Below are 13473 nucleotides of genomic sequence, written 5' to 3'. Positions count from 1 at the left end.
AGCCATTCAGAGGTGTTAGATCTAAATCTAAAGTTCTGCATACCAGATGAAATAAAATGGTTAAATATTAACTTTTGTTTGCTGAAGCCCCAGAGTTTGGCGAGTGTTTGCCTACAACTGCATGTGTTGTACTGCAGTAACAGAAAAAACATTAGCTGGAGTAACATTTTGGTAATTTGCTGTTTTTTTTTGCCCACATGTAAATCAAGGAAGAAAAGAGACAGAATGAGTACAAAGGCACAAATACACTGTCCAACTGACAGCATGTCAGATGAAAAGATCACCATTAATATATCAGGTAAGTGTTGGTTTGCGCTGGTTGTCCTTTCTTTATTAAGTATTTTCAAAAGTCATTTCTGTTGCTATAAAACTTCTTTGTCAAAATATAGGTTTGCAAGACTGTCATGTCCACACTATTCATGCTTGTGCTGTATTTGATAATGGAATAAGGTTTGAGAGCTGTGCTGTTTTCAATAGTAGCGAATCAGGTCGGTACGTCAACCCTACTGAAGAAAAAACTTTATCTTGAACAGCAGCAATAAACAGTTAATCAACAATATATTTGATTGTTGTGCAAAATTCAATGTAAGTTGCTAAACCTATTGTTGATTTCAATTTGACTCCACAGGGGCAATTAACATGGCTACAGACCACTCACTGGGAGGCACCTACACTGGATGTGATCAAATGGGAATATTTTGGTCCATGAAGGCGTCCACGCAAAATAAGGCAAAAAACTTGGAAACACTAATTTGAGAATTGATGCCAATAAATTTTAATTTTATTCATACAGTATCCACATGCACGATTCAGTAAATCTATTGTGACAACACCTTTGCCTGTGGTTATCAAAGTGTTTGATGTTGAACTACTAAACCTAGAAGAAATCAATAAAACTTCAGTTGTGGAGTTGCAATCATGCACTATTAACAGATGGTTTATGTCTAAAAATACAATTCGGATACAATTAACACCTGAAAAAGATGGTGTTCTTGGTACTTTGTTTGTTCCTATTGGTCCAGGACCATATCCAGGTGTGTAAACATATTTAACAACTTTTTAAAGCTGGCCTAATTAACAGCAGGTTATGTGTGATCACCATTCGACGTCTCAATATTATCTAAAGCATCGTATCTATAAAATTAAAATTAAGGCAATTTTCGTAGGTGTTACTGCTGCATTTCAAATCTAACTTTACAGGAGTTATTGTGATGTTTGGTGGACAACCAGGCGTGATAGAACACAAGGCATCTTTATTGGCATCTCACGGGTTTGCAGCATTGACAATAGCAATATTTGGATATGGTGATTCAAAGGTTCCTAAACTCTTTAGTGATGACCCAATGCCAATGGACTATTTCCAAGCTGCTGTTAACCGCTTACTTCAAGAAGAAAAAGTTTTAAAGCACGGTGTTGGAGTGATTTCTGTTTCTTTCAGTGCATGTATTGCACTTGCTATGACAGAGTACTGTGATCAAATCAAGTGTGTAATTTGGATCAGTGGACTTTTAAGGCCCAACGTGCGTCCAATTCAAAGTATAGGAAGAGATATTCCAATGGAAGTCAGTGATGTTGATATGGAAAAATCAGTGTGGAGGGGACAGCACAAAACCTGTTTTGTTGATGGTGAAAACACACCAGGAATTATGCCTGACGGTTTCCAATTTAAATTTCAAAATAGATTTGATGTTGCATATATGTTCATTGCTGGACTCTCAGATGACAATGTACCATCCGAACATCACATTAACTATGCAGAGAAACTGCTTAAACAAGCAAAACATCCAAACTATGAAATCTATCGATACCCTGGAGCCGGACATTTGATTGAACCACCATATGCACCACTGAACAAGACAACTCAATTTATTAAAATTTTGGTTATGGATTGGGGTGGTCAACTTGTACCACATTGTCGAAGTCAGGAGCACTCATGGAGAAAACAAATACAATTCCTTGAAGACAATTTAAAAGATTCTGTAGGTAGCAAATTGTAAGTTTGTCACAATTTTACTGTAATTAATAAAATTTTGCAACTGACTCAATGAAGAGGTTGTAGCAATTATCAACAACTGAAGTGCTTGTGTATAGTTTGTTGTCTGTCATTGTCTAAAATCGTTGCAAACTAAATGAGAAATCATACCTCAAACCAAATGTGTGCCTCAAACAAACTAAATGTGTACCTCAAACTAAATATGTGTTGAGGTATGAGGTTTTAAACTCCACCCTTCTTCACACATTGTAGTGTTGGGATTTGCTGTTTGAAGTGTTAGCTGAAAACTGCAGTATTTTTGATGTACCTACTAAGTTGAAAATGTTTACCTGCATGTTTAATGAAAAAGCACAAGAGAATGTAAATTTATCTATGTTGTTTGTTTATTAAAAAATTGTGTTTCCTTAGTTTTTAACAATCTTTCAGTAATGATTTGTAATTAAACAAAATATGCCTTACATCAGTTTCCAATTCGAAAACATGTTTGATAAAAGAGTATATATCACAATTATAGGTAAAAGTTGCATACTCATTTTTTTGTCGAATGTGGTATAAATTCCTATTTGTTTCACCAGGGTTACAACCAAGCAAAGTGCAAACAAATTCAGGTATTGCCAATAGATCCAAGAATGGGCCAGATTCATCTGGAGTACTTTGAAAAACTTATCAATTTCTTGGTAAGACAGTTGATGCAAGCGGAGATGTTGGCATATTCACAATATCATACAGTACATGTATATTCTTGGCAATGGCGGAGTTTATTGATAAAGTGAGTAATAGAGGTGAATAGTTTGCTGGAAAACATCCAAACTATCCTATTTGTTGCGATGCTAGAACTGGCCATTTGCTTGAACTGTACATGGCGCTCACAATGGTTTGACCACAATGAAGGTTGAGCAATTCCTTGGTTGGGGTGACACTAAAATTCCAAACTGCTGAAGTCAAGACCAAACCTGAGACGACAAATTGATTGCTTTCCTCAAAGAAAACATTGGTTTTCTAACATCAAAATATTGATCAAAGATGCAAATATATGTGTTGATTATTGTCCTCATTTTAAGGTTATTTGCCTTGTTTGTTGTAAGTGAAATAGGTGTAAAATTTTAAACAATCAAATTATACTGCAAATGGGTAGAGAACATTTTGTGTGCATGGTTCAATATTTGCCAATTTTATTGGCATTCTGGCTGCAAAAAAAAGAATGACATGAATGAATATAAAAAGTTTATAAAAGTTGCTGTTTTGCATTATAATGTCATATCTGCGTGTATCTTGTTGTTAACCTGTTTTCATCTAAAAAATGCAAACCAGTGGTGAGCATTGTGATTCTAATTTAGCACTGTATATTTTTTGTTTTGAAATGCATCGCCAGAATGATTTAAAATGGCTTGGAAATGCATAAAGAATGAAACAAAGGTTAAAAATATTTGAAACAAATCAACCCCAAGTGTTGTCTCACTGTTCATAATTATGTTATACTTGTCAATGTATCACTGCATCAATCCTTATTTCTGTGCCATGTTCATACTCACTTCCAAAACCTTTTCACATCTTTCTAGGATTAGCTCTTACAAATAGTAGGCAAATCATGGCTGTTATTAACTGTCCCACAAACAGTATGTGTGATGAAAAGATAAAAATTGGAATCCAAGGTTGTACAAAACATAGTACATAAATCAACACCAGGTTTGCATGCCATGTTTTCTGCTTCACAGGTTTACCCCAGGACAAGATAGTGACATTGCATGGACATGCTATCAGTGATAATGGGAATATGTTTGAAAGTTTAGCACTTTACAAGACAGACTCCACAGGTGCAATACAACTGTTAACCCTTGCCGTTTTCCACAAAAAGTACTTGACCATATTTTTCTCATGTGCATTACAATGGTGAAAATTAATCTTTTTTTGTTTTTGCAATCATTCAATTAGGTTGCATTGACCTGTCGAAGGACCAATCACTTGGTGGGACGTATAATGGAGTTGACCCTATGGGATTGTTTTGGTCAATGCAAGAGTCTTTCAGTAACAAGGTATAGTGACTTGCCTTTTTGAATTTTTTGAATCAATTTTGCTATTGCTGGCTTTTACAGTATGAAAACCAAAGATTTGTAAAAATTGATGTGACAACCCCCTTGAATGTGACAATTACGGTGTATGACATAACAGTTGGTAGTCTTAAGGAGATGGTAACCTTAAAGGAGGATTGTGGAGATCTTAAACGTTTTAAACTCACTTCTGCATGTATCCACCGTTGGCTTTTGTCCAAAGGAACAAAGAGGATTCCACTTTCAGTAAAACAGCATGGGTTACATGGAGCTTTATTTGTTCCTGACGGTCCTGGACCTTTTCCTGGTTGGTTTGAAAATATTGATTTTCAATGTTGGTTACAACCAAGATTATATCTTGCCTTTATAGTTAAAATGTATCATTATTTCAAAGATGTTTGCATTATTTCAAGAAATTGTTAAAGCTATTATGTTTTATAGGTGTGATTGTGACCTTTAAAAGCTATCCGGGCACTCTAGAGTTTAAGGCAGCACTTTTATCTTCTCATGGTTTTGTTACTATGGCCTTGGCATTTTATGGGGAAGAAGGTTTGCCAACAGACATATTTGTCAATGCTGAAGACAAGTTGCATCTTGAATATTTTGAACATGCAGTAGACTTCCTCTCCGACCATAAATCAGTGGATGCTCAACATGGTGTTGGAATAATTAGTTTGTCTTTTAGTACAGCTGTTGCATTGGCATTGGCCGAGTACTGCGAAAAGGTCACCTGTGTCATATGGATGAATGGGACTTTCCAGCCATCAGCTTGTAAAATTTACTACAAGGACAAAATCATAAAACCAATGATCCAAGACCTCTATGGAGTAATGGGTAAAAATCGTCTGCGGGGATTTTTTGAATCAGTTAAATGCCACAAAGTAGAAAACAAGTGGATAAATAACCATGATTACATTTTTAATTTTCAAAATCAGCACGACGTTGCATACATGTTTATCGCAAGTCTTAATGATGAAATTCTTCCTTCAGAGCACCATGTGAACTGGGCAGAGTTTCTTTTGAAAGAAGCAAAACATCCAAACTTCATGATTTTGCGTTACCCAGGTGCAGGCCATTTAGTTGAACCACCTTATGGCATGCACAACAAAATAACGTCTTTAGCTGGTGTGTATTTGTTGGACTGGGGCGGCATCACAAAACCGCACTGCAAAGCACAGGAGGCTTCTTGGGGGCCACAAATTGATTTTCTGAAAAAAAATCTTGCAAGCAACCAGACTTCTAAATTATAAACAGTGGCTTTCTTTTCAACAACATTAAAATGACTGTGTACTAAAAGTATCCGTTGCCTTAAAACTGTGTTGAATTTTATGTACACAAGACTGTTGATGCAAGCAGAGATGTTGGCATATTCACATTATCATACAGTACATGTATATTCTTGGCGATGTGAAGTTTATTGATAAAGTGAGTAATAGAGGTGAATAGTTTCCTGGAAAACATCCAAACTATTCTATTTGTTGCTATGCTGGAACTGGCCATTTGCTTGAACTGTCCATAATGTTCACAATGGTTTGACCACAATGAAGGTTGAGCAAATGCTTAGTTGGGGTGACACTAAAATTCCAAACTGCCGAAGTCAAGACCACACTTGAAACGACAAATTGATTGCTTTCCTCAAAAGAAAACATTGGTTTTCTAACATCAAAATATTGATCAAAGATGCAAATATATGTGTTGATTATTGTCCTCATTTTAAGGTTATTTGCCTTGTTCGCTGTAAGTGAAATAGGTGTAAAATTTTAAACAATCAAATTGTATTGCAAATGGGTAGTGAACATTTTATGTGCATGGTACAATATTTGCCAATTTTATTGGCATTCTGGCTGCAAAAAAAAGGATAACATGAATGAATATAAAAAGTTCAACTGCTGTTTTGCATTACGATGTCATATCTGTGTGTATCTTGTTGTTAACCTGTTTTCATATAAAAAGTGCAAACCAGTGGTGAGCATTGTGATTCTAATTTAGCACTGTATATTTTTTGTTTTGAAATGCATCACCAGAATGATTTAAAATGGCTTGGAAATGCTTAATGAATGAAACAAAGGTTAAAAATATTTGAAACAAATCAACCCCAAGTGTTGTCTCAATGTTCATAATTATGTTATACTTGTCAATGTATCACTGCATCAATCCTTATTTCTGTGCAATGTTCATACTCACTTCCAAAACCTTTTCACATCTTTCTAGGATTAGCTCATACAAATAGTAGGCAAATCATGGCTGTTATTAGCTGTCCCACAAACAGTATGTGTGATGAAAAGATAAAAATTGGAATCCAAGGTTGTACAAAACATAGTACATAAATCAACACCAGGTTTACATGCCATGTTTTCTGCTTCACAGGTTTACCCCCGGACAAGATAGTGACATTGCATGGACATGCTATCATTGATAATGGGAATATGTTTGAAAGTTTAGCACTTTACAAGACAGACTCCACAGGTGCAATCTAATTTTTCACAAAAAGTACTTGACCATATTTTTCTCATGTGCATTACAATGGCGAAAATCTTTTTTTGTTTTTGCAATCATTCAATTAGGTTGCATTGACTTGTCGAAGGACCAATCACTTGGTGGGACCTATAATGGAGTTGACATTATGGGATTGTTTTGGTCAATGCAAGAGTCTTTTAGTAACAAGGTATAGTGACTTGCCTTTTTGAATTTTTCAAATCAATTTTGCTATTGCTGGCTTTTACAGTATGAAAACCAAAGATTTGTAAAAATTGATGTGACTACCCCCTTGAATGTGACAATTACGGTGTATGACATAGCAGTTGGCAGTCTTAAGGAGATGGTAACCTTAAAGGAGGATTGCGGAGATCTTAAACGTTTTAAACTCACTTCTGCATGTATCCACCGTTGGCTTTTGTCCAAAGGAACAAAGAGGATTCCACTTTCAGTAAAACAGCATGGGTTACATGGAGCTTTATTTGTTCCTGACGGTCCAGGACCTTTTCCTGGTTGGTTTGAAAATATTGATTTTCAATGTTGGTTACAACCAAGATTATATCTTGCCTTTACAGTTAAACTGTATCATGGAACAACAATCACAAGCCTAAATGTGATTAGTAAATTAGTATATTTCGCCGTTTTAGGCGAAATATATTTTTCTCTCAATAAATCGATCTGAGCTGTCTACAGATCGCTGTTTTGGGATTTTAATACATTATCACAAGCCTAAATTAATCTAATCTTTTTTCAAATCTAAAAACCAAAAAAATGGTTTGGGAGTTTAAGATGTTTGTATTATTTCAAGAAATGGTTTCATGCATACTTTTCCACAAAGCAATTTTCTATGATGACATTATGTATGTTTTATAGGTGTGATTGTGACCTTTGGAGGCTATCCAGGCACTCTAGAGTTTAAGGCAGCACTTTTATCTTCTCATGGTTTTGTTACTATGGCCTTGGCATTTTATGGAGAAGAAGGATTGCCAACAGAAATATTTGTCAATGCTGAAGACAAGTTGCATCTTGAATATTTTGAACATGCAGTAGACTTCCTCTCCGACCATAAATCAGTGGATGCTCAACGTGGTGTTGGAATACTTAGTTTATCTTTTAGTACAGCTGTTGCATTGGCATTGGCCGAGTACAGTCAAAAGGTCACCTGTGTCATATGGATGAATGGGACTTTCCAACCATCAGCTTGTAAAATATACTGCAAGGACAAAATCATAAAACCAATGATCCAAGACCTCTATGAAGTAACGGGTAAAAATCGTCTGCGGGGATTTTTTGAATCAGTTAAATGCCACAAAGTAGAAAACAAGTGGATAAATAACCATGATTACATTTTTAATTTTCAAAATCAGCACGACGTTGCATACATGTTTATCGCAAGTCTCAATGATGAAAGTGTTCCTTCAGAGCACTATGTGAACTGGGCAGAGTTTCTTTTGAAAGAAGCAAAACATCCTAACTTCACGATTTTACGATACCCAGGTGCAGGCCATTTAGTTGAACCACCTTTTGGCATACACAACAAAATAACGTCTATAGCTGGTGTGTATTTGTTGGACTGGGGCGGCATCACAAAACCGCACTGCAAAGCACAGGAGGCATCTTGGGGGCCACAAATTGATTTTCTGAAAAAAAATCTTGCCAGCAGCAAGACTTCCAAATTATAAACTGTGGCATTTTTCAACAACATTAAAGTGACTGTGTACTAAAATTGTCCGTTGCCTTAAAACTGTGTTGAATTTTATGCACACAAAAGCAATTGTAAAAAATATGCAGTAATTTTCTGTGACTTTTTTTTAATATTGGTGTGGATTTTACATGGACTTTTATTGTGATAGATAATCCCTTACTGATTGAACTATTGTACTTGTATTAGTTCATGTATTTCTCCAAAGAGATTGATTATTTATTTTATAATTTAAAACTTTTTTTTACCAACACAAACTGGTACAATGTTGTGTTCTAATTTATATTTAGGTGTACATAAGGTTAGGCGTTTGAAAAGCATGTCTGTACTAATGCCAACAATAACTTGCAGCAATGTGAATAGTATGTCTGATGTTCCAGTATCAATCACGATTGAAGGTAAGTGATTTTCTGACTTGTGGAAACAACCAAAATTCTTATAAAACTGGAACAAATAACATTACTTGTTGATAATATTGTTATACAGGACTGGTGCCTAAGAAAATGTACACATTACATGTTACATTCTCAACCATCAGAAAAAATATCACTTTAAAACAGACTGAACACCTTCGATTTATCAAATTTAATCTTACTACTCAATTGTTTGTCACAGAATGTGTGGTGTTGTGGTTTCGTCCATGAGTTGCACATGATTTATTGTACTAACTATGGCAACATATCTACCTAATTTTCGCTGTGTAGTTTTGCAAAATGCTTTGATGCATGTTGACCATGCAAAATTGCATTACAAGGACCTAGTTTTGACTGGGAAATATCAGAGATGAAGATGAAGACCAATAAAGATCTTTCCAAAAATAGCAGAAAATTTTTTCCAATATTTTAATCTTCCTTTTCAATGACACAGCCTGCCCCTCAAGCCAATAGTATAAAGTTTTATGACGGAAAAGATGTTGCATATTTGTTTATTTGGTGTTTGCAGACCTAAACTGCCCATCTGAACATTACACAAATCGTGCACAAAGGTTGCTACGGTTAGACAAGCATCCCAATTATGAAGTTCTTAGATACCCAGGTACTGGTCATAGTTTAGAGCCACCATACATTCCACATAGAAAAATGACTAGTATGAGGTAATTTTTTAGTTCTGAAAATGTTATTGGTTGGGGCGGTCAGATCCTCACAACAAAACTCAAGAACATTCCTGGAAACACCCAGATCGACTTTTTGAGAAGAAATTTAGGGAAACGTTCTTACTTGTAATTTTGATTTGTTGTGCTAATTTATTATGTAAGGACTGGGTTCAAGTCAAAATTTTGTGTGGCAATATTGTATCTTCAAAATCACTGTACTATCAGCACTGTAGGCATGCATACCTCAATTCCTGTAAACCTTCAAATATGCACTGTTTATTTCAACGTTTATTCATCTGTCTATTGCATCAATATTATGGATCAATGTTATATCTGTGTTTTGTTTTTAGCTGGTGCTGGCAATTTGCATTTGTAAATTCCTTTGTATTTTATTGTAATGTTTTAACATAACTAAAAACATGTGAAATAATTGAAGTTATTGCATTTCTTAGAACCGTATTTTAACCTAACACATAGGAATCTTTGTTAATATGGATAATCTACAACCATCGATAATATGTAGTGATATGAAGAGCATGTCTGATGCCCAGGTGTCAATAAAAGTGCAAGGTAAAGTTTCTTAGAGGTATATTTACCTAACCTTTAAAGATTTTTTTTCTTGATCAAAATCTCAGAGTATGATCGGAATCTAGAAATTTTTTGATGATTGTGTTTATTTCACATGTTACTCTATAGTAGAAAATAAAGTTGGCCACAATGCATTGCATTTTAAGGGTTGCAACCACAAACTATCTACACAATTCACTCATTCACAAGGCCAGCTACCGAAAATCTGTTTGAATGTGTGGTTCAGTACAAAGCTGATGAAAACGGTATTTGATTCACATTTTACACCTTTGTTATTGTAAGCTTGTAAAACACTTTATTTTGTAAATTTATGAAAAATATTAACTGAAAATTACAACTAATAGGAAGTATCGAGTTGGATACAAGTGAAGCATTGGGTGGAAACTACATAGGTGTAGAGCCAATGGGGATATTTTGGTCTATGGAACCATCACCTACAAATAAGGTAGCTAATACTTCTTTGTCCATACATGATAGTACAATAAGTAGTATTTTGGCGTGTCCACCAATAGTCACATGAAACCTGGGTGAATTCTTTATGAGAAAATTACCTCCTTACCTAGGCATTGAGTATCATTTGTTATATTTCTGGTTGTTGTATTCAAATCTTTACTTATCTTGCACACAAACCAAATACAACGAAAATTAATATACCAAATGAAAATATTACATTAAAGACTTGTAATTAGGCATTACAACCCAGATCCTAACTAATTAGTACATATAACCACATATTTGTACAGAACACATATGCCAGATTTGTTAAACTCGATGTCACCACTCCACTAGTGGTAACTGTGGAAGTATATCAATGTGAAATCGATAACACCGTTCAATTACATGAAATGGGTGATGGAAACTCCTTGGCCAAGAACAAAGTGGCATCTATTGCAATTAATAGACTGTATATGGCACCAGGTACGAGAAGGATACCCTTAACAGTTGAAGAGCATGGTATTCATGGAACATTATTCATTCCAAGGGGGGAAGGTCCTTTTCCAGGTAATATGTTAATATTTAGTGGTGGATGAATCTACTATTATAATGAATCAATTGAGCTGAAATTGTGGAGTTTAACTTTTTTAAATAAATGTATGTGTCCATTACCCAAACATGTACAATAATTAAACAAATTCTATTTCTGTTTGCAGCTCTTATCACTATGTTTGGCAGTCATCCTGGTACCATGGATTACAAGGCCTCCCTTCTGGCTTCACATGGGTTTGTGTCTTTAGCTCTGGCATTCTTTGGTGTTCCTGGGACTCCAAAATTGTTTTCTGATTCTGATGGCGACAACACAATACGCTTGGAGTATTTTGAGCGAGCTGTGAACTTTTTGCTTGGGACAGAAAAAGTAGAAAAGGCCTGTGGAGTTGGCGTCATGGTCCTTTCTTTCACGGGGTTCATTGGACTTGCTATGGCTACTTATTTGCCGGGTGTTCGATGTGTAATTTGCCAAAATGCCGTTAGCTATGTTACATTTGTAACACTCTTGTATAAGGACAAGATATTTCCCCCATATGAGTGGGATGTGGAGAATGATTCCTTTTCATATAACAAAGCTGTGCCCTATAGATATTTCTGTCCTTCATTCAACACTTCATTTTCTACAACTGTGCCTCCTTCTGAAGACAGCAACATCAAGTTTTATGAGAGAAAGGATGTCTCCTACATGTTTGTGGCAAGTTTGTCAGATTTGAACACACCCTCTGAAAACTACACTAATCTTGCACATAAATTATTGCAAGCTGCCAAGCATCCTAGCTATGAAATTTTAAGATACCCAGGAGCAGGCCATTTGCTTGAGCCCCCATATATCCCACATAACAGGATGACTGCGGTTAAAGGTACATTTGGCCCCCAAACCCTATTTGATTGGGGCGGAGAAACAATTGCCCATTGTAAAGCCCAGGAACATGCCTGGAAGCAACAAATTGGGTTTCTGAGAAGAAAGCTTGGCAAGCGGTCACACTTGTGATATTGCTATGCTATTGTGGGAAGATATTCTTCATATGCTGTTAAATCTGTTATCTGAAACCCATATACTTGGATTGTTTTATATTGCAATTGAATTGTTTGTCTACTCTTCGTTTATTGTTGCTCATTGTTTCGAATTCGTCGTTACTACCCTTGTATCTTATAACCGACTCAAGTTATTTTGGCATATATTTTATACATATTTCCTATGCTTTTGGGAAATTTAATTTGTTTGAAATTTTATTGTTGTTTCAAAGAGTGTTGAACAATAAGACAGTTAGTTACAGTGATGAAGTTTTATTTGTTTTGTTTTGTCGTTTCCGAAATGTTTTCGTCACAAAATTGCCACGTCGTGATTAATGTACGATTGCCTAATGCTAGTTAGCAAAGGCTTGGTGAATTACGGCAATAAAATGCGGTCAATTCACCGGGCCAGATGGGCAGCTCCAAACCCACCGATAGGACAACGAACTACTGCACATATACTGTACTGGCCCAATAATCAACATACGAAACTTCTGCTTCCTCTAATACGTGGTTGTGTGGCGTTATTGCAGCATTGTCTTTTGTATTGTGAGTATTACTGAATGATTTTACTTATTCCAGAATAAACTATAAATTGCAGTACAAACGTGCATTTTGTTTTGGAATTAACATTTGCAGTACGTCTTTCGTTTGTGTATAATTAAATTAACCAACGTAAATCTACATATTTTCCCAAGAGAATATAAACTCGTGTCCGAACTCCGAACCATCCGAAAAAGTCCAATTGATGAAATAGCAATAAAAAATTCCTGCGATTTTAGTTTTCATATGTCGATCATCGGTTTACTCGTCTCTCAGACAAGTGGAGTCAGCCGCAGTGTATTTGCATTTCCAAATGAGTCAGAAGTGTAAGAGTGTAAAAGTCTTACAGTCTATGGCATGTTCAATTTGATTCTATATTATCGCTGTAGCAAAACACTGCTATCGTTTCTGAAGCTCAACAAGCTATTCACTACGATTGAAGGTAAGTGATTTTCTGACTTGTGGAAACAACCAAAATTCTTATAAAACTGGAACAAATAACATTACTTGTTGATAATATTGTTATACAGGACTGGTGCCTAAGAAAATGTATACATTACATCATAGGCGCCTAGTTTTCATTTTTCCAGGGGGGGCGGCTATGTTTATATGACGTCATAATTTATTGATATAACGTCATCAAGGATCGAAAAACTGTGTTTGAATTTCAATGCATGAGGCGTATTAGCCTAAAGGGTCTACGACACAACCAATACGTACTTGTTGGCATATCATACTGGAGACTGACATTGCAAATTGCAACAACCGATGTCAGCTACGCAAGCGAAACTAGGTCAACATATTTTTTGTTCGTTGCGTAAGAAACACATTGTTTTTAGGTATTTTTTCTTCGAACGTTACAAATGCGACGAGTTACAAGGAGCGGACAGACGCGTGTAATAACCACTCGTTTTTTTTTTGGAAAAACATGCGGGGGCGCCGCCCCCCTGCCCCCTCGGACTAGGCGCCTATGAATTACATTCATTTTCTCAACGATCAGAAAAAATATCACTTTAAAACAGACTGAACA

General features: G+C 35.7%; 3 protein-coding genes across 15 annotated transcripts; all 3 read left to right on the top strand.

Moving 5' to 3' along the window:
* Positions 1-164: 164 nt before the first annotated feature.
* LOC145896157 (bile acid-CoA:amino acid N-acyltransferase-like) lies at positions 165-3614 on the top strand. 5 transcript variants are annotated; one of them, XR_014401667.1, is made up of 7 exons: positions 165-298; positions 390-488; positions 629-729; positions 794-1034; positions 1201-1993; positions 2569-2670; positions 3553-3614. XR_014401667.1 is itself a non-coding variant. In XM_082985020.1 (7 exons), the coding sequence occupies exons 1-7, from the start codon at positions 226-228 to the stop codon at positions 3556-3558; spliced, it is 1401 nt and encodes a 466-aa protein (XP_082841146.1). In that variant the 5' UTR covers positions 165-225; the 3' UTR covers positions 3559-3614. The 5 variants fall into 5 exon arrangements, 3 of the variants coding, with proteins under 3 accessions (XP_082841146.1, XP_082841144.1, XP_082841147.1); XM_082985020.1 differs by having other exon boundaries at positions 1201-1979; XM_082985018.1 differs by lacking the exon at positions 3553-3614 and adding an exon at positions 2828-2956 and having other exon boundaries at positions 1201-1979; positions 2569-2762.
* Positions 3529-8274, top strand: LOC145896158 (acyl-coenzyme A amino acid N-acyltransferase 1-like). Of its 8 annotated transcripts, none has more exons than XM_082985027.1 (6): positions 3529-3645; positions 3709-3807; positions 3926-4026; positions 4087-4348; positions 4483-4875; positions 5032-6260. In XM_082985027.1, exons 1-6 carry the CDS (start codon positions 3582-3584, stop codon positions 5289-5291), a joined length of 1179 nt encoding a protein of 392 aa, XP_082841153.1. In that variant the 5' UTR covers positions 3529-3581; the 3' UTR covers positions 5292-6260. The 8 variants fall into 8 exon arrangements, with proteins under 8 accessions (XP_082841153.1, XP_082841149.1, XP_082841148.1 ...); XM_082985026.1 differs by lacking the exons at positions 3529-3645; positions 3709-3807; positions 3926-4026; positions 4087-4348; positions 4483-4875 and adding exons at positions 6409-6507; positions 6606-6706; positions 6767-7028; positions 7390-8274 and having other exon boundaries at positions 5301-5778; positions 6253-6345; XM_082985023.1 differs by lacking the exons at positions 4087-4348; positions 4483-4875; positions 5032-6260 and adding exons at positions 6767-7028; positions 7390-8274.
* A 242-nt stretch (positions 8275-8516) lies between these two features.
* On the top strand, positions 8517-12429 carry LOC145894617 (acyl-coenzyme A amino acid N-acyltransferase 1-like). Of its 2 annotated transcripts, XM_082983237.1 has the most exons (6): positions 8517-8616; positions 9764-9881; positions 10046-10144; positions 10244-10344; positions 10643-10901; positions 11051-12429. In XM_082983237.1, the coding sequence occupies exons 2-6, from the start codon at positions 9803-9805 to the stop codon at positions 11875-11877; spliced, it is 1365 nt and encodes a 454-aa protein (XP_082839363.1). In that variant the 5' UTR covers positions 8517-8616; positions 9764-9802; the 3' UTR covers positions 11878-12429. The 2 variants fall into 2 exon arrangements, with proteins under 2 accessions (XP_082839363.1, XP_082839365.1); XM_082983239.1 differs by lacking the exon at positions 8517-8616 and having other exon boundaries at positions 9673-9881.
* The last annotated feature ends 1044 nt before the right edge of the window (positions 12430-13473 follow it).

Source organism: Ascidia mentula, chromosome 3 (assembly GCF_947561715.1).
Source record: "Ascidia mentula chromosome 3, kaAscMent1.1, whole genome shotgun sequence".
Lineage (NCBI taxonomy): Eukaryota > Metazoa > Chordata > Ascidiacea > Phlebobranchia > Ascidiidae > Ascidia > Ascidia mentula.
The sequence above is the reverse complement of the archived record's forward strand: the minus strand, read 5'-3'. Positions and strand labels throughout refer to the sequence as shown.

Coding starts and splice junctions, on each gene's coding strand:
- LOC145896157 (XM_082985018.1), top strand. CDS start 226: ATGAGTACAAAGGCACAAATACACTGTCCAACTGACAGCATGTCAGAT. Junction 299..389: donor GATCACCATTAATATATCAG/GTAAGTGTTGGT, acceptor GTCAAAATATAG/GTTTGCAAGACTGTCATGTC. Junction 1,035..1,200: donor TGGTCCAGGACCATATCCAG/GTGTGTAAACAT, acceptor CTAACTTTACAG/GAGTTATTGTGATGTTTGGT.
- LOC145896158 (XM_082985023.1), top strand. CDS start 3,582: ATGGCTGTTATTAACTGTCCCACAAACAGTATGTGTGATGAAAAGATA. Junction 3,646..3,708: donor GATAAAAATTGGAATCCAAG/GTTGTACAAAAC, acceptor TCTGCTTCACAG/GTTTACCCCAGGACAAGATA. Junction 4,027..6,766: donor AAGAGTCTTTCAGTAACAAG/GTATAGTGACTT, acceptor TGGCTTTTACAG/TATGAAAACCAAAGATTTGT.
- LOC145894617 (XM_082983237.1), top strand. CDS start 9,803: ATGGATAATCTACAACCATCGATAATATGTAGTGATATGAAGAGCATG. Junction 9,882..10,045: donor GGTGTCAATAAAAGTGCAAG/GTAAAGTTTCTT, acceptor TTGCATTTTAAG/GGTTGCAACCACAAACTATC. Junction 10,145..10,243: donor GTACAAAGCTGATGAAAACG/GTATTTGATTCA, acceptor TACAACTAATAG/GAAGTATCGAGTTGGATACA.